The 26,736-nt window shown below is 35.4% G+C and overlaps 5 protein-coding genes and 1 pseudogene across 7 annotated transcripts; 3 read left to right on the top strand and 3 right to left on the bottom strand.

Moving 5' to 3' along the window:
- Nucleotides 1-46: 46 nt before the first annotated feature.
- On the bottom strand, nt 47-2,386 carry LOC106337402 (feruloyl CoA ortho-hydroxylase 2-like). The gene is made up of 4 exons (XM_013776500.1): nt 2,046-2,386; nt 1,710-1,957; nt 777-1,104; nt 47-364 (listed from the first exon to the last, which is right to left on the bottom strand). Exons 1-4 carry the CDS (start codon nt 2,337-2,339, stop codon nt 110-112), a joined length of 1,125 nt encoding a protein of 374 aa, XP_013631954.1. The 5' UTR covers nt 2,340-2,386; the 3' UTR covers nt 47-109.
- An 8,595-nt stretch (nt 2,387-10,981) lies between these two features.
- LOC106337401 (E3 ubiquitin-protein ligase CHFR) lies at nt 10,982-14,598 on the top strand. 2 transcript variants are annotated; one of them, XM_013776498.1, is made up of 14 exons: nt 10,982-11,120; nt 11,195-11,345; nt 11,414-11,511; nt 11,864-11,925; nt 12,010-12,101; nt 12,194-12,317; nt 12,414-12,500; nt 12,705-12,798; nt 13,141-13,248; nt 13,343-13,443; nt 13,727-13,792; nt 13,874-13,961; nt 14,083-14,143; nt 14,254-14,598. In XM_013776498.1, exons 1-14 carry the CDS (start codon nt 11,045-11,047, stop codon nt 14,450-14,452), a joined length of 1,407 nt encoding a protein of 468 aa, XP_013631952.1. In that variant the 5' UTR covers nt 10,982-11,044; the 3' UTR covers nt 14,453-14,598. The 2 variants fall into 2 exon arrangements, with proteins under 2 accessions (XP_013631952.1, XP_013631953.1); XM_013776499.1 differs by having other exon boundaries at nt 10,990-11,060.
- Nucleotides 14,599-16,520: 1,922 nt separating this feature from the next.
- LOC106337985 (glutathione S-transferase T3-like) lies at nt 16,521-17,699 on the bottom strand. The gene is made up of 3 exons (XM_013777067.1): nt 17,406-17,699; nt 16,867-17,311; nt 16,521-16,648 (listed from the first exon to the last, which is right to left on the bottom strand). The coding sequence occupies exons 1-3, from the start codon at nt 17,697-17,699 to the stop codon at nt 16,521-16,523; spliced, it is 867 nt and encodes a 288-aa protein (XP_013632521.1).
- A 1,432-nt stretch (nt 17,700-19,131) lies between these two features.
- On the bottom strand, nt 19,132-19,873 carry LOC106337986 (annotated as a pseudogene).
- A 774-nt stretch (nt 19,874-20,647) lies between these two features.
- LOC106339363 (vacuolar protein-sorting-associated protein 37 homolog 2) lies at nt 20,648-22,757 on the top strand. The gene is made up of 7 exons (XM_013778153.1): nt 20,648-20,824; nt 21,266-21,460; nt 21,669-21,756; nt 21,849-21,888; nt 21,975-22,021; nt 22,111-22,231; nt 22,325-22,757. The coding sequence occupies exons 1-7, from the start codon at nt 20,811-20,813 to the stop codon at nt 22,486-22,488; spliced, it is 669 nt and encodes a 222-aa protein (XP_013633607.1). The 5' UTR covers nt 20,648-20,810; the 3' UTR covers nt 22,489-22,757.
- An 848-nt stretch (nt 22,758-23,605) lies between these two features.
- LOC106342617 (aspartic proteinase-like protein 2) lies at nt 23,606-26,286 on the top strand. 2 transcript variants are annotated; one of them, XM_013781606.1, is made up of 11 exons: nt 23,606-24,043; nt 24,148-24,162; nt 24,239-24,368; nt 24,452-24,702; nt 24,784-25,011; nt 25,084-25,246; nt 25,330-25,403; nt 25,492-25,588; nt 25,670-25,733; nt 25,812-25,883; nt 25,963-26,286. In XM_013781606.1, exons 1-11 carry the CDS (start codon nt 23,778-23,780, stop codon nt 26,115-26,117), a joined length of 1,515 nt encoding a protein of 504 aa, XP_013637060.1. In that variant the 5' UTR covers nt 23,606-23,777; the 3' UTR covers nt 26,118-26,286. The 2 variants fall into 2 exon arrangements, with proteins under 2 accessions (XP_013637060.1, XP_013637061.1); XM_013781607.1 differs by lacking the exon at nt 24,148-24,162.
- The last annotated feature ends 450 nt before the right edge of the window (nt 26,287-26,736 follow it).

Here is a 26,736-nt window from a genome sequence, read left to right on the forward strand (position 1 = left end):
CCCCCATATGAAACAAAGCGAGACTTATATTATTTATCATCTTTTAACCATGATCCATACCACAATTAATCTAATTCACCTTAACGTTGAAGATGATCATATTTTTCGTTCACCTTATATGGTGAATCTTGCGTGATTCAAGAAAATTCTTCCACTTGGGTTCTCGAGAAGATATATACTGAAGAAAAGTGGCAAAATCGGTGTCCATATACTGTGGTGGATTATGCTTGTCGGTGAGTTTCGGCGAGGGCTTCACAACGGATGTCAAAGGGAAGCTATGCAGCGACGCAACTGATATCCTAGGCTTTGTGGAATTCACCAATACCCTATGTAACACGCTTTTGTACCTCCCGTTGCTAAATATCTACACAAATATGACAAAATTAGCCCAAACAAAACTGAAATAGCAGTGTCAAGGCTATATTAATTCATCTTTAGGGATATAGAAGTTTCCATACTTGTATCCGAATCAATATCCTTTCCAATATTTGTATACGAGGAATGCTTTATTATCTTTAAGATCGTAAAAGCATTTTTTTTAAGTGAAGGAATTTATTATTCCAATCAAAAATATATATTATTAAGCTTTGTTGTTAATTAGGCTAAGAGCGCTAACCCTTAAATTTAAGAAAATAATTGTCTTACAGATAAATAATTTTTGGAACATAAAAAGTGAAAATCAGTTCTCTTAAAAATGTATTTACTGAATGTAATTTCATAATTTGGTGAACTAAAAAAATATATAAGAAAGTTTTTATGAATAAGATGATTAATACCTCGAGATGATCACCAACGTTAACGACAAAGGAGCCAGGAATGGGATCAACAGTGACCCATTCGTCACGGTACATAATCTGAAGCCCTTCAACGTCGTCTTGCAGAAGAAGAGTCACGAAGCCGTAATCGGAGTGTGGTGGCATCCCCAGCGTCAGCTCCGGCTGTGGACACGGCGGATAACAGTTCACAACCACCAACTGACTACCTTCTTTCAACTCCTCGGCCGCCTTGTCTCCCTCACCGTCGATTTCAAGGCTCTCCAATATGGCTTTCACCATCAAATCGAACATCTCTTTCGTTTCTTTCGCGTAAATAGCCGCCAAACTCCTGTTTTCGTTTTTAAAATTTTATAAGTTTAGTTATAGGCTCATGTAATTATTTGTTTACAATATTTTATTAATGTTACGCGTGATATGTAACCCGTCACTGCTATAATAAATTGATAGTGATGTAGAAAGAAAAATAAGTTGTAACTTTCTAATATATTGGACCTTAATTTTCTTTGTTATTTTTTAATTGATATTTAGTAGTTCTTAGTTCCACCCATCTTTATAGATTCCCAAGCCGCTTACATATCTATTACAAAACTTATATCAAATAATACCATCGCTAACTTCTTTCTCAAAAAAAATAATACCATCGCTGACCCTATTAATTAATTGAGTATGCACTTTGTGACTAGAAGATTATAAAATGTGTCTAAAACTGCAATACCAAATATTTTTACTTTGACAGCTAATCTTTCTTCAGATGTATTTAAAATATTTTATAGAATCATATAGGTAAATATTGATTGAACTACCCGTTTAATACTTGAAACACGTGCTATATTTGTCTTTCTTGAAACTATATTTATTTTCAAGAAACAAAAAAAAATCAGCATAAGATTAATTAACTTTCCATTTATAGAATGTATATATGGGAAATCTCACCTGAAATCGGATGGAGAAGAAGGCCAATAAGGAAAATAATCAGGGAGAGGATGTGCAGAGAGTTTTAAGAAGTCCCTCCAGCAAAAGACATTGTCTTTGCTCTGGTTAAAACTCGTGCCGTACCGTACTGGAGCCGACATGTCCGAAGTCATGTACTTTGATCTCTCCTCGTATGGAAGCTCAAAGAATTTCTTACATACTTCTATCATGTTCCTGCTCACATCTCCCACCATTCCATGATTCACCACCTGTATGCCCATTAACATAGCTTACTTGTTTAGCAATCAAGTAATCTTTATAACAATCACTAACGTACTTTAGGGTTTGAGAACCAACCTGAAAGAATCCGTAGTTTTCGCAGGCCTCGGCTATGGTTCGTAGGACATGAGACCGATTAGGTCCAAGGAGCTCGGCGATATCTATGATGGGAAGCTTTAGGTTTTGTTTAGGTTTGATGAGCTTGTCGGGTTTTGTGAAGATGGGTCGGTCAGTTTCAGGCCATATATACTTGGTTGGCACTTTGGTCAGACCGTTGTCACAAAGATGTTTCACACCTCTTTGGTACTTCTTGTTCTCTTCTTCCACCACCAGAGCTATCATTGACGGCGACATTCTACGTATATCCATCATGAAATCAATTAATATGTACAAAGAACTTATTAAAGAACGGAAACTCAAGAGATGTATGTAATTTACCTGGTGGATCTTGATTTTATATGTGTTTGTGTATATGTAAATGTGAAGAATCGATCGATGTTTCAGGACTTGGTAATTAAGTTGTGGTGGGTTTTTCATGTTGGTAGGTAGAGGTATTTATATATACGTGTTTGATGATGCGACGTTGAAATGAATAGTCGAGAATTGATACTTTGACGAGCAAAACCAGCTTTGGTATTGTTCTCAGTCAAATTTTTGGAGACCGACCTCTTCTTCTTAACTCGTCTCCTTACCAGCAAATCGTTGACATATTATTAGTATCATTATTCTATAGTTTTTGGCAATAAGACCACGAGATGGTAGGGTCTAACTGGCAAGAATATTAAATATATTTGAAAATGATACAGAAATAATTATTATTAGTGTCTTTTTCAAAAACAAAAAATAATAATAATTTTTTTTTAACTTAATAATTATTATTAGTATTATTAAAAGTCTACATAGTTTGCGTTGTTGGAGATACCTTATGTACTTTTACGCACACAACAAAAAAAGGCTTGAAATGTTTTGTTTTCTTTGGCTAAAATTTGGTTGAAAATTTTTGTTTAAAGAGAAAAATACAATTTATATATAATGTTTGATATTAATAAAACAAGGGATATTTATATGGGATTTTTGCCAAAACTAACTCACAACTTGATTTTAACCCCAAACTTATACCCAAACTCGAATCAAATGCAAAACTAACCTAAAAGCCTAGTGAAATTACAGCTCAGCCCCTTGTGACCAAACAAAAAAACAGAAGTCATTTTTACGAATATAGCCCTAGTAAGTCGTCTGAGTCGTCTGAGATGTTGGAAGTCGTCTGGTACCGGTTTATTTTAAAAATAATTTATAAATCTTGTAAAAAAATATTTTGATGCGTGAAAAATAAAAATCAAATAATTATAAACAGTTTTAAGTGATATAAATTAAGATATGATAAAATTGATTTGTTTTGAAGATAGATGAGTGGAAGTAGTGAATCATGAAATACTTTGGTTTAGGAGTTTGGCAAACATATGTTGTAGTATTGTATGTATTGTTAGGGTTAGATTTTGGAAAACTAAAATGTTTTTTTCAAAAATTAGTTTTCACCTATATGTGTTTATTTATGTGTATAGTAAACACTTTTCAAGTTTGATTTGATTTTATGAAGTCTTTAATTAGATAATGAAGTCTTTAATTAGATAATTAAGTTTAAGAGTTATGTTTAGGGTGTGGACGACTTATATTTCAGTCGTCTGTTGAATAATTTACTCGGACGACGTATATTTTAGTCGTCTGTTGAATAATTTACTCGGACGACTTACATTTCAGTCGTCTGGTGAAGAAATTAAAACAGATGACTTACATGTAAGTCGTCCAAATATTCCCGCCTAAATTTTTTTTAACAAATTATTTTCCCGCTTAAATAATTTAAACCATACGACTTACTTGTAAGTCGTCTGGAAAGTCTTCTATTTTAGTTTCCGCTAAAAATATTTAATTTCCCGCTAAAGATATTAAACTCTACTGGACGACTTACATGTAAGTCGTCTGTTTTAATTTCTTCAACAGACGACTGAAGTGTAAGTCGTATAGGAAGTCGTCTGAGTCAAAAATATTTAACCTAATTGGATTTTTTGTCTCCCTATATAAAGAAAAATTTACACATTCTCTCTCCTCCTCTAAAATGGCTGCAACAAAAATGTAATGTTCATCATTCTAAAACTCTCCAACCTCTCTCTAATCTCTTTGACTTGAAAACACCAAACTTTATATGAATTTTTCAGTTTTGTCTCATGTATTTCTTACTAATCTATCTCTTTTACAGGTTTTTAATCAAATGGTACTCATCTTCCATTAATTTAAAGGTAAATCTATTAATTTTAGATATGTATTTTTGTGTGTTCTATAAATGTAGATTTATCTAATCTTCCACTCATTTTCTCTATTTTTAAGCCATTTGAATGTTTTTGGATATGCAGGTTTTTCAGATCTGGATTTGATATGCAGGTTTTTCACATCTGGAAGACTTCTTGGACGACTTACCTGTTAGTCGTCTGGAAGTCGTCTGGAAGTCGTCTGGACTTCTTGGAAGTCTTCTGACAAAGTCGTCTGGACTTCCAGGAAGTCGTCTGGACTTCAGGAAAGTCGTCTGGACTTCCAGGAAGTCGTCTGGACTTCAGGAAAGTCGTCTGGACTTCCAGGAAGTCGTCTGGACTTCAGGAAAGTCGTCTGGACTTCCAGGAAGTCGTCTGGACTTCAGGAAAGTCGTCTGGACTTCCAGGAAGTCGTCTGGACTTCAGGAAAGTCGTCTGGACTTCCAGGAAGTCGTCTGGACTTCAGGAAAGTCGTCTGGACTTCCAGGAAGTCGTCTGGACTTCAGGAAAGTCGTCTGGACTTCCAGGAAGTCGTCTGGACTTCAGGAAAGTCGTCTGGACTTCCAGGAAGTCGTCTGGACATCAGGGAAGTCGTCTGGACTTCCAGGAAGTCGTCTGGACATCAGGGAAGTCGTCTGGACTTCCAGGAAGTCGTCTGGACATCAGGGAAGTCGTCTGGACTTCCAGGAAGTCGTCTGGACTTCAGGAAAGTCGTCTGGACTTCCAGGAAGTCGTCTGAACTTCATGGAAGTCTTCTGACGAAGTCTCCCTTTCATAATAGATCTGAGCGTTTTGGTAAGTTCTTATGTCTGATTTTTCTTCATTTGGGAACTTCTTGTTGTATAAAGTTCTTACTTTTTTCCCAAACTAAAACTCTCCAAACCCACTCTAATCTCTTTGACCTGAAAACACCAAACTTTATATGAATTTTCCAGTTTTGTCTCATGTCTTTCTTACTAATCTATCTTTTTTGCAGGTTTTTAATTAGATGGTACTCATCTTCCACTAATTTAAAGGTAGATCTATTATTTTTAGATATGTATTTTTGTGTGTTCTGTAAAGGTAGATTTATCTAATCTTTCACACATTTTTTCTGTTTTTAAGCCATTTGAACGTTTTTGGATATGCAGGTTTTTCAGATCTGGAAGACTTCTGGGACGACTTACCTGTTAGTCGTCTGGAAGTCGTCTGGAAGTCGTCTGAACTTCCTAAAAGTCTTCTGACAAAGTCGTCTGAACTTCCTGGAAGTCGTCTAGACTTCTTAGAAGTCGTCTGGACTTCTTAAAAGTCGTGTGGTCTTGTCTACTCAAGTGGAATCCAAGCTTGTCTTTGTAGAGGAATGATCTATAATAGTTTTGTTTGTGGTCTGTTTTGTGAATTGCATGTCTACTCTTTTAGTTGTGAATTTTTTGTAAAATCAGTAATAATGTTTTCCAAGATGTATTAAATGTGCTAACAATGTGTTTACACATTTACAAATCAATGAAATAATACACTTCAGTAGCCTTTTTCTTATCTTTGGATCTCTCATATGCAATAATAAACTCCAATGACCTTTTTCTCATCTTAATAAACAAGAATGTTGGTAGCTTTATATTGATACAACATTTTAAGAAGCATTTTAACCCTTCTTCCAACTCATAACAATAGTCATCATTATTGTCTATAACAATAATACATAAGAGATGGAAACAAACAATAGTAACTAGTCAAAGCATATCATATTTTATTATAAGTTTGCGTTGAAAAACTTAGTCAAATTTAGTAAAACTAAGGGAGAGAACATATTTTGTAAATATGAGTTTTACATATCTTGAAGTTACTTATCACTCTTAAAAATACAAGTTAATCAAAAACTAACGTAGAAGACTTAAAAACTAGCGGAGAAGACGCGGACGACTTCAATCTAAGTTGTCCAGACGACTAAACTATACGTCGTCTGGTCAACACAGAGATTATTTTTGCAATTGACTTTGAAATCTGTTATTTCGGACGACTGAAAAATAAGTCGCCTACTATTGTTTGGCTAAAAAAAACTCCAAAAAAGCTAGACGACTTACATTTCAGTCGTCATAGGTTAGTTTTGCATTTGACTGGATAATTTAAGAAGTTTGACTTTTCTGGACGACTTACATTTCAGTCATCTCGTGGACGACTGAATTATAAGTCGTCTATATATAATTAAATCTTGAAGTTTTTTTTTTTCAATTGCAAAACTAACCTATGACGACTTAACTGTAAGTATCTACTTAAAAAAAAAACCTTAAATTGGTGAGATAAGTTCCTTAGCATACATAAGGCTTCTCCAAGCACACAGAATCACAAACGAAAGTAACCCACCCAGAATCGTTAGCTTCTATGACTCTATGAACCATAAAAAATTTAGAATCAAAATCTTGGGTTTTTTTAGCTCATTGTGGAGAGAAAGTGAGAGATATGTTGTGTTTAGTTCACAAGAATGGAAAAAGAAGAAGGGTAAATCGATTTTGGGAGCATTAAGAGCTTCAAATTGGTTTTTCATGGTGGTTGTGGTATTGATGACAATGGCAATCTTGTAATTACTTGAAGATGATGAGGGTGAGAGAGTAAAAATGTCATTTTCGAAAAAAAAAGAAAAAAAAATTAATGGCATTTTCGTAAATTATATGAACTTGTGGGGTGAATAGGGCAAAACCAATTTAAAAAAAAAAAGGAGGTTAGTTTTGTGTTTGACTTTAAGTTATAGGTCAATTCTGCAAAAAGCCCATATGACATTTACTAAATATTTTGACCATTGAAAAAAATAAAAAATAAACCCGCGCTTTGAAAGCGCGGATCAAAATCTAGTTATAGTCTTAAAAACACTGCTGGACTGAAAATAATAACTACATGTTGAAATTATAAGTTTTTCCTTTTTTGAACAATATAAGTTTTTCATATGCTAGTCCATTTCTACTTTTTGAGCTATGAGAGATTTTACACTTGGTTGAATAAGAAAAGTTGCTAACTAGATGTTCTTGTCATATACAAGGAAGATATAAAATGTTCAATAAGGGAAATAATAAATATATAATTATATATAATGTATTTCGACGAATGCCCCAAATATATAAGTTGATTAGTTTCATCGAGGGATCCCATGCCTGTTGATTAAGAACAAATAACAATACGTAGTTAAGATAATACAGAAGTCAGCATGCAAGCCCTATCTCGATTTAATATGAAAGATTGTTTAAAGTAATTTTTCCATCCAATGAAGACCTTCACAATAGTTTACATCGATCAGGAAAAAAAAATCTGATTTAACTATATTATGTGTGAGAATATGATAGATATGGGATATTTTATGGAAGTCAAACAACAACATCTTCTACAATATTGGTTGGCTTTTACGAAATCCACGTCAAATCTATGAAAGGGCACGTAGTTAACTCAACTATTGGACGTAAGATTAAGCCATAAAGGGCCCCTGATGTGTTATTATTTATTTTCTTAAAGACAATTTTAATAATTAAAATTTCGTTTTTACTACTTTTTCTTTTGTTTAGCAAAATTATATGTAATAAGTATTAACCTTGACAACTTAATGTAGTTTAAGTCGGACTAAACCAACGAACCACAAGTTTTTCTTGAACTATTGGGGAAAATTTTTATAGTGACCATTCCCACCGTAAAACGGTTCATATTTAGTTATTGTTCAGATTTACGGTTTAGTATACACTATTTGTCCTTACGTATATGAAACAGTCTTTATTTGAAAAGGTTTTAATACCACGATGACAGAATCCTTGACATATCCGTGAGAAGGAAGTACCGCATGGATATAATCACTTCTCAACATTTATAAATCACGGCAAACCTTTTAATCACAGATGACTGCATGTTACTTATGCCCGATAGTGGATTTTAAATGCTTGTATTTAATTTGAGGAACTCAAATTGATCTATAGATTTGAAGTTTGTTAAACACATCATTTCATGGACTGGAAAGAAAAATAAACATCGACCGACTTAGTTAACGATTGTTTAGTGTTTAGTCCTCATCATACGAGTCTAATCGAGTGACAACTACATCAAATAAATGATGGAGTCCAGAAACCAGGATATGAAGGTTAAGTTGTTAAAATAAAATTAAACTAAATTTTAACTGGAACCTTTCACTCTTGATAAAGAGTTCACAGCTGTGAGTACCGCCATCTTGATTCGAGTCTAGCCATCTGTGACGTTTTATATAGTAAGAAAACGTGGATTTTGCAAGTTTCGTAGTGATTAGTCCTTGTACCTAAAACTATTTCGAAATCATACCATGGTTATCAAAAAAAATTAAGCTATACTTTAGCGTGCGTTGGCAAAATAAATAATTTAGAAGACGGTTACTAAAACTTGCGAAGTCAAAGACAAAAGTATCTGCATGCATTTCGTCTTTTTCCTCTCCATTCGTTGCATTGGTTTTGTAGGACATGTCATGTTCTCTATTTCTTTATATTCTGTGGATCATTCCGCATTAAACTTTTTGCTTTTCGCACAGAAGAAAATCAGTTGACGGACGAAAAAGGGAGGAAAATTCATTTTTTCACGACAAAAGTTTTTTTTTTTATTTTTGTTGAGAAACATGGGTTTCTGTTTTATACTGAACTTTATGAAAACAATGTTCTTTTTTGTTTTTCTTTTTGAGAAAAACAGTGTTCTTTTTTTGTTCAACACTGTTTTAGTTGTCAATATTTTACACACACGAGGCATTCAATTTTCTGAAGAGAAAAAAACAATGTCTTGTGCCAAATGTTAAACTAAAAATCTGAAGCGGCATAATAAGAGAAAAATGAGAATATATAATTACGTGATAGTTATCTCAAATATTTTTAAAATGTTATGAGATATTGACACGATAATTTTATGTGAAATTAATGAAAGAGTAGGTATAAGAGAAATTGTATTAAATTATTGCACATTGCGACTTAGCAGCCTTCAGTTTATCATAAAATAGTCCGTGGACCTTTCCAAGTCTTGTCTAATAACAATTGCCCAAGTCAAAAGATAAAATCGTATATAGTTGTTTTAATAATTATGCATAAAGTCAAACAATATAAAACCTACAAGAGTTATGAGGACATATTGCTGACGAGCAGTTGCCAGTTGCATCTGTAACGTTACTCAAACTAACTTATTAAGGTGACAAGACACGAAACTAACAAATTTCACGTTTTAAACTTTGCTTTCAAGTTTCAACTATTTATGTTGGCGCCATCGTAAACAAATGATACTCGGCAGTCAAATTTAATCTAGAGATACTTGAATTTCCCTAACGGTAAATAATTTGTACTACACAGTACACACTGAAAAGTTGCAACTATTTTCATGGATTTTATTCAACTTCATCGATTGCTGTATAAGTAATTTAGTTAATCAAGTATCTAAACCAGCGCAAGAGAATTATTTTGTCCAAAATGATTATTGGTAACGATCATGGTATTTGCTTTGTGTATCTGATATCAATTTTTATAGAAGATTGAGTTTTTGGAAAATGGATTTACTCATGTACACGTCTTGCAAAATATTTTGATAGTGTTCGAAAGTAGGATTGTGTTAAAACTTAAAGGAGACTTGGTCATCTAAACTTCCGCGGTGTTAACGTTACTAATTTGATTGTAGGCTTGTAGCTAACTCAGCAGCATGCTGTTTGGAATAGTCAAAGAGCTGACCGTTGAAAGCCGACAAGGTCTCCTATGATTCGACGAATGTTCTAAAGATTTAGCCATGTCCGTAAAAGGAAATAGTACATGAGTTGTACTATATATGTCGTCCCTACGTGCTCTTTCTTTTATCTGTCCAGCTCCTCACCAGGAAATTGTGGTTTGTTGTTATAAAGTTTTTTTTTTTTGGGTTTGTTTAAGAAGGTCAACGTTACAACGTAATCTCACTGTTGTATACTTAAAAAAAAATAAACAATAAAGTTATGTAGAAGAAATATATATGTCGACAAAAGTAAAAACATAAGAACATGTTAAACCACGTTTTTTTGTTGTTGCATGTACAGCTGCAACATGTGATGATCAAAAGATCGGGTCCGAACTAATTAAAATCATAACTGAACAATTCATATATAACATGTTGTTTTCCAATAATCAAACATAAATATATATATATATATATATATATTTCTATGTAATAACTACATATATGAATATATTTTCATAGTACTTTTGATGATTTTGCATTATTTCATACATATTTTAAACACTAAAAACTAGTGTTGTTTTACTTTTAGAAAGTAAGCTAAAATAATCAAAAACGTATATATCTAATACTACCTCCGTTCCCGAAAGTAAGATGTTTTAGGTTTTTTTCTTGTTCCACAAAGATAGATTTTCTATATTGTTAAGGTATTTTTTTATACTTTTGAGGAACATTAATTGAGAATATTTGAATTGATTAAATTTCATTGGTGGAAAGTTATTGGAAAGTGTATAATAAAGTAAAAAATAAATTAAATTATAAACATTTATTAAATTCTTAATAAGCGTGCGTACTGTATAAAATCTTATTTTCAGGAACAGAGGGAGTATAGTTTGGTAGTTTGTTCGAGTAGGTCGAAGAGACTCGCTTAGAAGGCCAGAAGCTGTGTGTATAATCTACATCATGGGCTGAATATAACTGACGCTAGTAAAAGCCCATACGTCTATAAAGGCCCATAACCGAAACGGTTATACGAAGAAACAAAAAAGTTCACTCCTTTGACGATAGAAAAACAAAAAATAGGAGTCGTCGTCCTCTGAAAGCTTTCGAAAGTGAACTCCGATGACGACGGAATCAGGTCAATCCTCTCGTTCTAAACCCTCCGATGATTATGATGATGAAGCATGGGCCAAACTGGGTCTGCCCTTTTTCTCCCCTCCCTTTGTTTATCGAATGTCCATTGACCTTTAAAGTTTCTCTTTTTTTTCGCAGTTCCGTTGGACACTAGATTCTCTGACATCAAGATTAGGTGTGGTGATATGGTGATATGCTCCGAGATTAAACCATCTTCCTCAGAAAGACATGAATGGTGCAGAATCACTAAGAACTTGGGTCAAGGCTCTGCCACTTTACATAACAAAAGGTTTAGTCTTTTTAATGTTTTCTTTGTTTCTCTCTGCATTTTTGGTAACTTGCTTTGCTTTTGTTTAGTTCGGATGCTATACTTGTTGACGAGGCTCTCATCCCCAAAGATGGTGCTGTTGATATCATCTCTGGTTCCGAAATTGTTCCTGGCCCTGGAGGACAAGGTTCGACCTTCCTTACATCTTAATATCTCTGAGTTAGTTTATTTCTTAAAGCAAGACTTTTTTTTTTGTTTTCATTTGGAATTGGTATGGTCAACAAAATGAATTGTATAATTGCTACGGTTTAGTTTATAGGAATCCCTTTTTGGTTGAAGGCTAATAGAGTAGATTAAATATATGGATATGGTACTATTGCTATACAAATGTTTATCATTGAACTAACTAGTTCTGAGCCTCTGATAATGAAAGCTATAGTTGCAGATTTTTATTTCAAGTTACTGTTTGTGTCTTCTGTATGTTAGGTTACTTTTAAGAAGACAAGAAACTTCGAGATATAATTAATTCAATTTTGTAGGTTACTTGCAGTACAGATTTACGGTAATGCCTGCTCCAGATTCAAGATCCCAGCTACTTAAGGTGCTCTATTATTATTATCTCATAGTCCATAACTCTAGATTCTTTGAAGTTTCTTATTCGGTCTCTTTGGTTTTTGCTTTTCAGATCTCCATAGATCCTGACCACGCTAAATGCAGTATCTGCTTAAACGTGTGGCATGATGTTGTCACAGCTGCGCCTTGCCTTCATAATTTCTGGTCTGCCCATTCGTTGGACTTGTGCAGTTCTCATCCGAGATTAAAAAAATTATATTGGTAGGTAACTGATGGTTGATGTGTTCTGCCTGCAGTAATGGCTGTTTCTCAGAATGGATGCGGAGATCTGAGGCGAGACATCAGCATGTGCTGTGTCCACAGTGCAGAACAACTGTACAGTTTGTTGGGAGGAATCATTTCCTGCAAAACATACAAGAGGTAGAATTGTCTGTTCACTTGCATATGACTATACTCTTGTTCTTCATATATGCTTCTTGAGCTTTTTGGTGACTATATCAGAGACTTTTATGTTAGGATATATTGAAAGCGGATACCGGACTGAGGCGGCCAGCTGAAGATCTCGCAGTGTTGGACTCATCTTCATCAATACAATCGAATCTTGTAAGTATTTGCTGCAATGTCTTCTATTAAGTAACTGATTTTGTAAATATATAAAGCATTTGTTATCAAGATGATTAAGTGATGTATATCACTAAGGAATCATTACCATTACTTAAACACGTTGAACGTATTTTTGTGCAATTCGTTATGAGTTATACATACCTTCCATGCTGTCTTAAATACTACAATTTGCATACGTTTTAGATCATTGGGAGTAAGAGAAAACGTCGTTTCAGTACGTTAGTCTCGCCCACACTTGAAGAAAGAGATAGCTTGCGTTTGCAATGTCCACAATGTGGTAATATATTTTATCTTGATGCTTTCTTGTTATATTTTTCACTGTAGAGAAAAATTAATATTTGTCTTTCATAGAAAGCTTACCACATTGCTAAAAACTGTGGATGCAAAGGAACTTTGAGACTAGAATTTGAAATTCATTTTCAGAACTATCTTCTTACTATCCTCTTGGATAAGTTGATTCGAAAGTATGCCCAAAGTAAACTGGTTCTAGTCGTACAAAAGAATTAATGTATTTGGGGGAAAAGGAAATAAAAAAAAAGATGAGGACTAGAGGTATCATAGTACAATGATATCATTGATGGATTGGTTTGTTCTTTTGCGCCAACGGCTCTATTGTCAGTTGCTACGATTGGTGGCTATCGGTGTGAACGACATGGTGCACACCTGCAATGCCACCTGTGTAGAGGAATGATGCCTAATAGAACCAATATTCAAGTGCCGTTACACTGTAAGTGGCAGTAGTACATGCTTCTTTAGTGTGCATTATTTAAGTTCATTGCTGTTGTTGCTTTCACTTTCTCAGCTAAGAAAGTTTATTGCAGGCATGGGATGTGATAGGCCGTTTTGTGGTGCTTATTGGAGTTCCCAAAATGTTACACATGGTGAATCTACTCCAGTCTGCAATCCGGAAACTTTCAGACCTGTAGGTTAAGCTATGATCTAATCAAAAGTGTTCATTGTTTTCTATTATTAAGGCATGTTGGTATATACTGTTTGCTATATAAGACTATAATAGTTTTCGTTAAGAAAAGTCTCTCTTTGAACTTTGGCTCTCTGTTATGTATGATAGCTTTTCTTTTCCATCTTTGAGGTATTGCAACAATAATAGTTTGCACTGTGGTTAGAATGGCTATGATCCAAAGATGGTTTTGTGTATTTGCTATTCTCTTTTTTCTTTTTAATTATTTTCTTACTAATATTTGCAGATCTCGGAACGCACAGCTACAAGGATTCCCTTCCTAACCCATGAAATGAATCGCCATGAACAAGATGTAACGAACTACTGAGTATTGATATCTCTCTTCTTCTTTTTTTTTCTTTCTTTTGTGACATTCTGTGTGTGTTTTCTGTAGATAACACAAAGATGCATTGCTAAGATGGGAAGAACCGTGCAGGATGTTGTAGCTGAGTGGTTCAGTCTTTTCAACGATAGACAAATCGGTAAAATCTTAATATCAATTATTAACCGTGCAAAATCGTTTAACAAAACCACAAAATTAAAACCTATCCTTTGCCCTTTTTATGTCTATATATCTAGTTCTAATGATGTCTTTGTATGCAGACCGCTCTCGAATGCCACTCAATCATGCTGAGACAATAACTACATCAACACATGTCTGCAAGTAAGTTACTAGTCTAGTGTGGAGACTCTTCCGTCTCAAAATTGCATGGTTTGAAACATAGTTGATTTCTTCCTACTGGTGATGATAAGATTGTTAATTGTACATTGCAGTGAGTGTTATGATAAGCTGGTGGGGTTCCTTTTATACTGGTTCCGGGTAACGCTTATCGTAGATTATTTTCCAGCTGATGCAGCAGCGAGAGAAAATTGTTGGTACGGGTACGCGTGTAGGACACAGCACCACAACGAAGAACATGCTCGTAAACGTAACCATGTGTGTCGTCCTACTAGAGGGAACCATCCCTCTTAGTCCGCATTACATTGTTTCTCTTCTTGTTTTGTATGAACATGCTCGTCACAGCTTTTTGGTTATATTTGGTGCATATTCTCTGTACGAACGCAACAAAACTACATTAAGAAATATCGACTTGTGGAAGTTTAAGTGCATTCTGTTCACATGTACGCATGTTCACATATGGTTCTCTTAATCATTATTTAACTAATTAAAAGCAATTAAGAAACACACTTAAGAGACACTATGATTTTGGGCCTCCAATGGTAGTATCTTATTTAGAAGTTTTTAATTTATAAAGAATTAAAAAAAATTAACTTTTTTTATTAATTAAAACATTATAAAAGATTATATTTTAAACATATAACTTAAAAAAAACATTAAAACAAAGATTACTAAATTAAACGAGAATAAAAAAAAATCAAGCTCAGTTGTTGTCTTTATCACGTCCAAATTTACGCCATATATGTTCAACCAAATCAGCTTTCAGTTGTTGATGCATTTGTCTATCGATATTTGAAGGCATATCTGTAGAATACGTGAGATCGACATTTGAACTTCCGTTGTCTCCAGCTTCTTGGAACTCTGAAACGTCAAACTGAGTGTATCCATCTCGTTCGTCTTCTACTATCATATTATGGAGTATGATACAAGCTCTCATAATCTTTCCAATTTTGACTTTATCTCAAAAAAGTGCTGGATTTCTAACAATGGCAAAGCGGGCTTGCAGGACTCCAAAAGCACGTTCGACATCTTTTTGGACAGCTTCTTGACGTTGAGCAAATAAAACTGCTTGCGGGCCTTGTGGTAATGGAATTGATTGAATAAAAGTTGTCCATTTCGGATAAATACCATCAGGGAGATAGTAAGCCAAATGATACTCTCTTCCATTGACAGAGTATGTGACTTGCGGAGCTTGACCATTTATTATGTCATCAAAAACAGGTGAGCGATCAAGAACATTGAAATCATTTAAGGTACCTGGAGGTCCAAAAAACACATGCCATATCCAGAGATTATATGAAGCAACCGCCTCTAAAACAATTGTTGGTTTACCCGAACCCCAAGTATATTGCCCTTTCCAAGCAGTGGGACAATTCTTCCACTCCCAATGCATACAAGATGCTTCCTATCATCCCGGGAATTCCAGGTTATTAACCATTACAAAGTAAACGTTGAAGATCAGCAGGTGTTGTTGGTCTTCTCAGGTACTCTTCGCCGAATAAAGAAATTATTCCGTCCACCAAATGTTCCAAACACGATCGAGCTGTAGTTGCACCGAGGCGGAGGTATTCATCGACCGCATCAGCCGCGTTGCCATATGCCAAGATACGAATGGCTGCTGTACACTTTTGAAGTGGAGAGAGACTAACCCTTAGGAGAGCATCATTTTTTGTTTGAAAGAATTGAACTTAATTGGAGAGTCGATGAACAATATGCATGAACAAATGTTTGTTCATTCGAAATCGTCGTCGGAATAGATTTGGAGAATATGTTGGAGTGTCGCTGAAATAATCATTCCATAAACGTAAATCGTCTTCTTCACGATTTCTTTCGATGTAAGTTCGTTGTTTCCTTTTTTTTTCTCTTTTTCTTGATCACCATAGTTATTGGAGAAATTCTCGAATGCTTGATCAAAATATTGATCAAATTGTTGATCAAAATATTGATCAAAAGCATCATCCATTGATCCATCAAATATGTTATGTGAAGACGATGCCATTTTTTTTTGCTTGATCTTCTTTGAATGGTGAGGTGAGAAGGAGAGAATTCGTTTGGCTTGAGTTTGAATTAGAGAATTAGAGAACGAGAGTTTCTGTGATATTTCAATGGTGAGAAGGAGAGAATTAGATTGTGTGATATTTCAATGGTGAACAACAAGACTTTATATACAGAACATGATAATCTGTGAACCAAATATTACAAACACAAGGACATGATAATCCGTGAACCAAGTACAACAAAACATGACTGATACGTGATACAAGACTCCAAACAGATGACTCCAAGTAAAATGTGACACTAGACTCCAAGTAAAATGTGACACTAGACTCCAAATACTACAAACACGCGTGACACAACTCTTTCACTCTGATTGCTCCACTCCACGAGAAGACCACAAGAAACAGAGACTTCGTGATACTGTCTTCAAACAGAGACAACGTGACACAAGACTCCCACTTTCAATGTTCCACTCTGTGACACTGTCTTGACCTGAAAGCAAGTACAGGCAACAAGTCATGAGAAAAACATAGTTAATCATCATCACACAAAGATAAGAAAGTCAAGCAGTTAACAAAACTACCAAGCAGTTAACAAGACCATAACAAGAAACAGAGTTAACAATAACAAATGTTGCACCGAGTTAACAAAACTACCAAGCAGTTATAAGAAGAACAATAACCACTTACACTAATTAAACATTAAGTCACTGATGAGCTTCTTCTTGAGGGCTTCTTCATAGTCAGCTAGAGGTTCTTTCTTTGCAATAAGAGACTCAAGTATACTCATCTTCGACAACCTTTCCTTCACTTCCAAATCCTTCTGCTTAATGTCCCACATACTTTGAAACCCATTCATTGCAGACTCCTCCCTCATAGTCTTCTTCCCACGGGCCTTTGATGCTTTAACACCCGCGGGATGCTTGGTTTCAGATGGTTGAGAGGCCGATGAGTCTGCAGTGTCTTCACACTTCCTTTTCTTAGAGCTTCCATCGTTTTTAGCACTTGAAACTTCACACCACTTCTGGTCGTTTCGCAATTCCTTCCAAGCATGCTCCAAAGTGAATTTCTTGTTATGGTTGTTGTGGAAAATCTCATGAGCTCTTTTGAGGCCCATCATTCTCATTGCAACCACTACTTTTCTCCCTAGTTGCAGCTTCGTACGCGCCACAGAATTTGCAGACCAAGTTGTTGATCTTGTGCCAACGCTGCTTACAGTTATTAGTCGATCTCTCCTCGCAGCCAGCTACCTTCGGACTTGCTGCAAAATAGGTTGCAACTCTCTTCCAGAAGGTGCCTGATTTTTTCTCGTTGAAAACAACTGGATCTTTGCTGGTGTTGAGCCACGAGCTGATCAGCAGAATATCATCAGTAGGAGTCCACGTCCTTCGTTCCCGACGCTCACCAACATCGTCCGTGCCAAGAGAAGGAAGTTGAGATGAAGACAGAGTCGAGATATCTTCATAGTTAGCAAAAGAAATACTTTGTTGACTATGAAGTAGATCAACAAAGTTTCCTGTATGCGTAAATGGATTGGAATCCATCTCCAAAACACGCTCAAGAGAGATAGAGGAGAAGGAAAGAGTGAGGAAGTGAGAGGAGGAAATACGGTTTGAAATGAATTCAAGAAAGAGGATGATGAATATTTTTTATAGATTGAAGAGAACTATCAAAGCATTGAACACAACAACCAAACCGAGTTGACATCTATCTAACACATTCATCACTACACCATTCATTTCTACCTAACCATTAACTAAAGCTAACCATAACATTAAATACACTCGGTTCTATTCAGACCAGATGCTAAATCTATTCATTTACACAAGATTAAAGAGTTACCATAACATACAACAGAGACAGAACAAATCAAACCTTGTTATACAAGACCAAAGAGTAATTGCTAACCTGTATTGCATTGAACTTTGTTCCAAGAACTTGGTTAATTCCCTTCATCATTCGGATTGCAAACGCAAAGAACAAAAGCAAATTCATCCATCCATCTGACGAAACAAAGACAGAAAGAAAAAATTAATCAAGACACATTTTAAACCAACTTGCAACAAACAATTCGAAATTGATCCATCCATCCTAAGACACAACATTCATATCTAGTTTCCAAACAAGACCATATTCCTATATACAATAGATTTTATGTGTTTAATTATCTTCCTTATTCTATATCTATATACTTTAATATTTTTAAAAGAGTAGTTAATCTCTGAGAGAATTTTACCAATCAACATAAGTAAAAGAAATTACTTATGTGTCACAAATCATATAGTCACTGCTTAACTAAGACCATGTGTATAGTTTAAAAATTTAATACTCTTCCAGCTGTATTCACTTATTTGGTATAACTATTATTAGTAAATTATTAGTTTTGGTTCTAAGTCTTAAACTTTTGATTTCACAATTTGTTTGCTTATTTTTGCTCATATTTTGCTTATTTTTCTCATTTTCCTGAATATTTTTTTCTTTTATTCAACTTACTTTTTTTTATTTTGTCTTATCTATAAGTAACCAACATGGGGATGAAGTATCAAACACTTTCCTAGATGAAATAGCAAAACAAAAATGTTAATTGGATGATGTTAACAACCAATTTCATGCTTTTTATATTAATAAAATAATTGATTGGTTAAATTTGTTAATGATTTTCTAAAAGTTATACCGATCAAGTTCAAAGATAAAGTAGAAATTCAACTCACTCTTATTATCCAAATTTGGAGACTGAGAGTTTGTCGGTCCAAACAATCTTTAATAACTGCTCTAGATTCTACAATCATGATGAAGACCATAACTCATTTTCATTACTTTGTTTTACAATACTTATAAGTATAGTATAGAATTTGAATAAACATAGGGTACATGATCATAAAACTGAACGAAAAAATATTAGATATAAAATTAACTTTGAACAAGTCTTGTCTCTACCCTTACAAAAACTTTGAGCCTAAACGAACAAAACTCTCATCACTGTTCAGATGGTTCATTTGGATGGTGAAACGAACAACCCACTGGAGAGACGACTTCTGACATGTAAGTATTCGAGAATACAACAGTTGCATAAGATCTCCAGGCTCGCCCAAGCCAAATCTTCCTGGTTCCAGAAATGCTGAAGTTCACAAACGAGAATCCTGTTGGCTGAAGATTTTGAATCCTTTCCCTCAGTTGTAATAATTCCGCTTATCCCCGAAGTAGTCTCCTTGACCTGATCGTACAATCATGTTTCACTATCACATTGTGATCTCATATTCATATGAAAATTTTAGTGAACAAGCATGTTTTTCTTTATTACATGGTAGATAGATCTTTCAGCACCGTAAATAAAGTCTATTGCATCCTGGATGAAACATCCTTTGAAGAAGTGTCTTCCAGCGCTGTCAAGGAGTGTGTCATGTACACCGTAAAAGCCGCAACCATAAAATGCTGCTTGGTCTCCTTCAAGCCTCAGAGCAACAGCTTGTGCTCCTTGGACGCCGTGTTCTGGTCCTGGCGCAGCATTCTTCACCGGATAAAAAAGATGTGCATGAAAGTAAATCTGAAATTTTTATCATAATTTCCTTACCACAAAGTTGATGTCATGAGCTATGAAGTTGTTTCCAAACACAGCTATATACTTTTCTTGTGTAATATCAAATAGTTTTAGTAATGTTTGGCTAAATGTTAAGTAAGCAGGGAAAAAGTTACAGTTAATGAGAAACAAGACAAACATTGTAATGCAAGGAAGAGGATATCAAAACACATCCATTGAATCGAATGACACATCAAAATCTGCAGGAGGCACTGCCTATAGCTTCTCTTTTGATGTGTTGGCAACTAACTTCACAGCTTACAATATTAGCTTCAAGGTAAGAAAATCAAAATCACAACATATGAATAAGATGATTTGAGTTATCAAACATATATAAAAGAAATTAAGCTTGTGACACAAATCAATAAATCATTGCTTAATTAAGATCACATATGTATAATCTAAAAATTTAATACTCTTCTTGTTATATTCATTTACTTGGTGCAGCTACATCGTGGAATCGTGAAATTGTTCAATAATCGGTTTGACCAATGATAAAATAGATATTATACGATGAAGTAATCGATAATTTAACCAATGTTTAAAAAAAAACAACTCTTCTTGCTATATTCATTTACTTGGTGCAACTACTATTAGTATAAATAATCGGTTTTGGTACTAAAGTTTTCTTGTTAATGATTTGGTGCGAGTTTAAGCAGCATGGATGCTCCTTTGAACCTCATCATTTGGTAGCACACCTTTATATAAGTGTTTTAGTGTTATGAGATTATCACAAAGAACAAATACAACATAATTCAAAACAAATTTCAAATTCATGGTTTTACCTATTCATTTGCATGTTAATTAATAGTAATGACCATCAAAGAACTTGGCAGAAAATCACTAGCGGCCCAATAATAAAGGCCCATATATTTGTCAACTAATGAAAAACCATGAAACAAAACGAGGAACGAAAGAGAAGAAGTATGTATTCCTCTCGTTAAAGAAAAAAGAGAATTACGATTCCGCCTCGATTCTTCATCTGATCGATTTTGTTTCTTGTATCAGCGATCGGGGATCATCTGATTGCGATCTTTCGAAATCGAGAAACCTTTGGTGTGACCGAGGAATCACCACCATGTTCAATTTCTGGTAAAAACCATCAAACTCCATGATCTGATTTTGTTATTTTTCATGATTTGGGATGTATCTGCTTCTGGGCATGTCTCTTGGTGGTTAAAGAAGTTTGCTTTTTTTTGGGTTTAGTTACTTACTGCTGCTAATAGCGATTAGTGTTGATCTTTGCTTACTTGGATTCCCTAAAGTCACTGACTTTGTTTTCCCCTATTATTTTTTGTATATATACAATCTTCCTTAGTAGATTTGAGACCTTGACATAATGAAATATAGAATATATTCTCATTGATTTGATGCGTTTCTGATAAGACAAGTATTGGTTGTAATGTTTTAAAATAGAACCTCATTTCGTGTTTAGTTTCTGCAATGTTTGTATATCGGCCATAAGATGATGTATGTTGAACACTTTTTAGATAGTGTTTGAGTATGTTTTTCTTGTGATAAACCCACACCCAGGGGATCAAAAGAGCAACTTGGGGGGGAGTCTCGTCCTTCTTCTTCTTCAGAACCATCTCCACAACAACTTTGGTACTCTCCGTCTCTTGTCACCTCTCCTAGCTCATCCAGGCCTCAAACATCAGGAGGGCAGATCCCATCACATGTTTCGCCAGGTGAAGCGGCCGGCATTATTGCCCTTTTGAAAGACAAAAGGTTAGTAGCTAGCCTTTCTGGTTGCTTCTTTTATATACTTGGGATCATTTTGTGTTAACTTCAGACCAAACCATAGATTATTACTTGTTCTGATAGTTTTCTTGCTGAAGCTCTCTGTGGTATTACATATATGAAAGGAATCGATTTCTGGACTTGATCTTTCTCTTTACCACTCATATCTTGTCTTCTTTAAAAATTTGGACTCTAGTGTGGATGAGCTCGGGAAGCTTCTGACTGACAAGAATGCGTACCAGCAGTTCTTGAACTCGCTTGAGCAGGTCACTATTCAAAACAACGTAAGTCTCTCAAACCATCATCATCATCATTCTATCTTAAGAATTGTAGCATCTTCATTGTTTACGTGTTTTTCATTCTTAATGTTCACCAGATCAGAGAAGAGCTTCGCAAAGAAACATTACATCTAGCTAGTGAGTTCTCGTATAACTTTTTACTTAAACAACTTAGATTCATGTTTCATAAAGAAACGTAAAACATTTATGCTAATATATAACAGGAGAAAACTTGGAGAAGGAGCCACAGATAGTGGAGCTCAGAAACCAAGTGTGTATATTTATTCACAGTTTTGTTTTGAGTTATTTTAAGTATATGAAACTTTTCTCACCGTCTGTGAAATTGTTTGTATATAACAGTGTAGAATAATCCGTACAAGTGAGCTTGCAACTGCACAAGAGAGGCTCAATGAGCTTGAGAATCAAAGAGACGAGATCCTCAGATTCTACTCTCCTGGTTCTCTTCTTCATAGACTTCAAGGTAAAACATCAGGTTCCCTTCCCTCGATATGTGTAACAAAACTATGGACATTGCTTTCTAAACGCAGTTCCGGTTATTTTTGGTTAATGGTAGATGCTATGAAGAAGGGAGATGAAGAATCAGAGGAGCTGCAACAGAAGTATATGGAGAAGGAGATTGATACAGCAGCGTTTGTGCAGAAATACAAGAAGCTAAGAAGCCAGTATCATCGTCGCGCTTTAATCCATCTCGCTGCAAAAACTTCATCCGTGGGTTGACGAACTTTAAACACAAAGGAGCTTTTGGTTTGTTTCCTTAAGCCGTTGTGTAAGTAAAAAAGAAACACATTTAAAGATAGCTCACTACCGAGACTTATCTGAAAAAACAATAGTATTGGATTACAGAATCATATGCTATTATGATCTCTGAATCTGAACCTTGTAATGTTTGAATCTTTTCGTTATATACATGGGGTGTGAAACATTGAAGATTATATGATGTATTATGAAACTTACAAGAGCTTGCAGTATACCAACATACAGTAATTCTTTTGAGTATATTACTAAAGTTTTACGTTACAAAGAAAGGAAGAAAAGCAAATGCATTTTGGCGTAGCATGTGTCCAATTTTGTGAGTTGACCGGTATGGTTCGTTGACGTGCCATTTTGAATCAAAGACTAAAGACGCGAGACTCACCTGCAAGTCAATTTTTAATATTTAAGTTTTAACTATATTCATTTTATGTTGTTGTGAATTACTATCATTTACTCTTTATTTGTTTATTCATTGCTCGAATTTGTTACACAAACGATTGTTTAGAAACATGGTTTAAAATAGAATATTAAACCATCTAACGAAAGAAAAATGGTTCATTACTAATGGACCATGTCGTGTAGAAGCTTCTTATGACTAATTTAGTAAGACTCAGTGAACCTAACCCTTGCTCAGATCAAATGTCTTTTTACTTCTAATTTTTTTTTGGGAACAATCTTTATACTTCCTCATGGTCAAAAGATTGTCCAAGATTGGCGTATAAGAAAGTTTTTATCTTGTTATAAAAGAAAGAAGAAATAGTACTGGAAGAGACAAAGAATCTTAGTTGGTCCGAATCACATGCTCTTTTACCAACATCCGTTAATTTAAACTTGTTTCCCGGTTTCTCTGCTCTAATAACTTTCTTCTAAATTTCTGAAGACTGGTAAAAGTATGTAAAAGAGAAAGGAAATACGAAAGTTATTTAGTTATGTACCCAATCTACCAATCGTTAATTTATTAAAATAGTTAAACAAGATCCAAAACCGAACAAAAAACCAAACCGAAACTAAACCGATAATTTCGGATTTATATATATATCTCTTTTAAGTCTCCGCTAAAACATTTTTAAGAACGTCTCTCTCTCTCTCTCTCTTTTTCTTACTTTCTTTTTCTCTCTCTGACAGTTCTTTCTTGTTTTCTTGTCTCCCCCTCGACTCGAGAGTCTCGATGCGAAGAATCGAGCAAAGTTGTCGCGATTCGTAACTTTTGTCTTGTAACGAGAACATAACCAGAACCCCAACGAGCTACTTGAATGCCTATCTTTCACTCCTTAACGCTGATGTTGTTAGCAGTTGCGGTGGCCTTCGCGGCGGCGATCACTGCCTTCGCCTCGCCTCTCAAGATTTTCCCTTTGCAAAGGGCTTTCCCCTTAGACGAGCCAGTTGAGCTCAGCGAGCTCAGGGCGCGCGACAGTGTCCGCCACGCGCGAATCTTACTAAACAGAGGCGGTCGCCAGAGCTCAATCGGCGGCGTCGTGAACTTCCCAGTCCAAGGCTCCTCCGATCCTTTCCTCGTCGGGTAATCACTAAAAGAGTTTCCTTTTTTAGAAAGCAGTCCACTTTCTTTGGTTCGTTCATGATTTGATTTAAAGAAAGAATCGTTTTCTTCTTTGTGTGTTGCAGCTCGAAGACGACTATGTAAATGTCAAACTTTTTGCAGTCTCTCTATTAAATGGATTTTTATGTGATATATAAATAATGTTTTATTGGTTAGGCTTTATTTCACAAAGGTGAAACTGGGTTCTCCTCCTACAGAGTTCAACGTTCAGATTGATACTGGAAGCGACATCTTGTGGGTTACTTGTGGCTCTTGCTCTAACTGCCCTCGCTCCAGTGGACTTGGAGTAAGTTAGTTAGTTTTACCCTTTCTTGTGTGGATGATCAGTTCAAATGGCTTTATCTTTTGTCTTTGTGTTTTTTTTAACAGATTGAGCTTCATTTCTTTGACGCTCCTGGCTCCTTGACTGCCTCCTCCCTCACTTGTTCGGATCCCATTTGTTCTTCAGCTTTTCAGACAACAGCTGCTCAGTGCTCCGAGAATAATAACCAGTGTGGCTACTCTTTTCGTTACGGCGATGGAAGTGGGACTTCCGGTTACTACATGAGTGACACTTTCTATTTTGACGCTGTTTTGGGAGTGTCTTTGGTTGCAAACTCATCTGCTCCCATTGTCTTCGGGTGAGGGATCTTTTTTTTTTTTTCTTCTTATCAAAGTGTTTGAATCAGAGTGTTAAGGTTTGTAACATGTTTCTCAAACAGATGTAGTACCTACCAGTCTGGCGACTTGACGAAGTCAGACAAAGCGGTGGATGGGATCTTTGGTTTTGGCAGGGGGAAGTTGTCTGTTGTCTCTCAGCTGTCTTCACGAGGGATTACGCCTCCTGTGTTTTCTCATTGCTTGAAGGGGGATGGTAGTGGAGGTGGTGTCTTTGTCCTTGGCGAGATATTGGTACCAGGGATGGTTTACAGTCCTCTTGTCCCATCACAGTAAGCTCTCACTAACCACTTCATTGTATTATGCTGTCAGAAGCTGATAAGAATGTGTGTTTTCATCTACAGGTCTCACTATAACTTAAATCTCCTGAGCATTAGCGTTAACGGAGAGATGCTTCCCATAGATGCGGTGGCGTTTGAGACTTCGAACACACGTGGTACTATTGTTGACACGGGAACCACTTTGACGTATCTGGTGAAAGAGGCTTATGATCCCTTTCTCAGTGCTGTAAGTTTTGTGACTTATCTGGTGATTATGAGAATCTTTCTTTCAAATCAATGATGTCGTTGTTGTACTTGTATCATCTGCAGATATCAAGCAGCGTGTCGCAGTTGGTAACACCGATCATGTCTAATGGAGAGCAGTGCTATTTGGTCTCCACTAGGTATGCCTTTGCAATGTTCAAATCCTTTTCTTTTATAGGTCAAAGTTAATAGAGATTTCTCTTGGTTTTTTGGGGTGTGTTGTTGCAGCATAAATAACATGTTTCCTCCGGTTAGTCTCAATTTTGCTGGTGGTGCATCAATGATGTTGAGACCTCAGGATTACTTATTTCATTATGGTTTCTATGTAAGCTCTTCTACTAGTAGCACTGAAACCTTTCTGCTTCAATATGTGTAATCTATTAACTTAGTCTCTTATATCTGTCAGGATGGTGCGTCGATGTGGTGCATTGGATTTTCCCAAGCTCTTGAAGAACAGAATATTTTAGGAGGTCAAGGATTGAGCTTTTATAGATATTGATTATTTCCCAACAGTGTGTTTATATACCAATCCTGTTTTGTTTTTGCAGATCTTGTCCTTAAAGATAAAGTCTTTGTGTATGATCTTGCTCGGCAACGGATTGGATGGGCAGAGTATGATTGTAAGTAAAAAAAAAAAAACTTTATTAGAGTCATCTGTTATCTTCATCTAAACTTCAGAAACTTGATTTGTTTGAACAGGTTCAATGTCTGTGAATGTATCGGTAACTTCAGGAAAGGATATAGTAAACTCAGGGCAACCATGCTTGATGATCTCAAGAAAGGACATGCTTTTGAAATTGTTCTCCAGCGTCTTATTGGCTCTACTTCTTTGTACTTTCTTTACCTTAACGTAAAATTTATAGTTTCAAGTTTTTTTTGTGGTTTTGTTTTAGAGTAGGGCATGCCTGATTCTTTTGGCCATTCACACATCTCTCTCTCTCTGTTGTAGTGAAGTAGTGTCTTTTTAATTGTAGATAGCTCTACTTGTGGCTTTTAGTAGTTTATTTTATTTTTCATGTTTAATATAGGCTTTTTATGTCAGTTCTTGGATACATTGCATAAATCAATTTTCATGACATTGAAAGCTATTGCAAGAGACTGTTTCATTTACACGCTAGAACAAGATCTTCTTGGGTGAAACATCTGTTCTTCCTCAGGCTCCACCGTCAAAGAGTGCCTTCCGAAACATCTTTCCTCTAACTTTGTTGATCTTCACTTCTCGTTTCCTTTAACCCATCTCTTTAGCTTCTTCATCAGCCTCTTCTTCCTTGAAGTTTCATGATGATGATCATCATCATTATGGTTAGTCTCTTCATGATGCTCATGATCAGCTACTACTCTTGCAAGTTTTTATTTGGAGAAAATGCTACTTCCTCATAATTGGTTTCATTTGTCATCATCACCTTGTGCCTCAAACAAGCATTGCTCCATCTCAGGTCCATCTCAGGTTAATCACTTCCTTCACTCCATTAG

Source organism: Brassica oleracea, chromosome C4 (assembly GCF_000695525.1).
Source record: "Brassica oleracea var. oleracea cultivar TO1000 chromosome C4, BOL, whole genome shotgun sequence".
Classification (NCBI taxonomy): Eukaryota; Viridiplantae; Streptophyta; class Magnoliopsida; order Brassicales; family Brassicaceae; genus Brassica; species Brassica oleracea.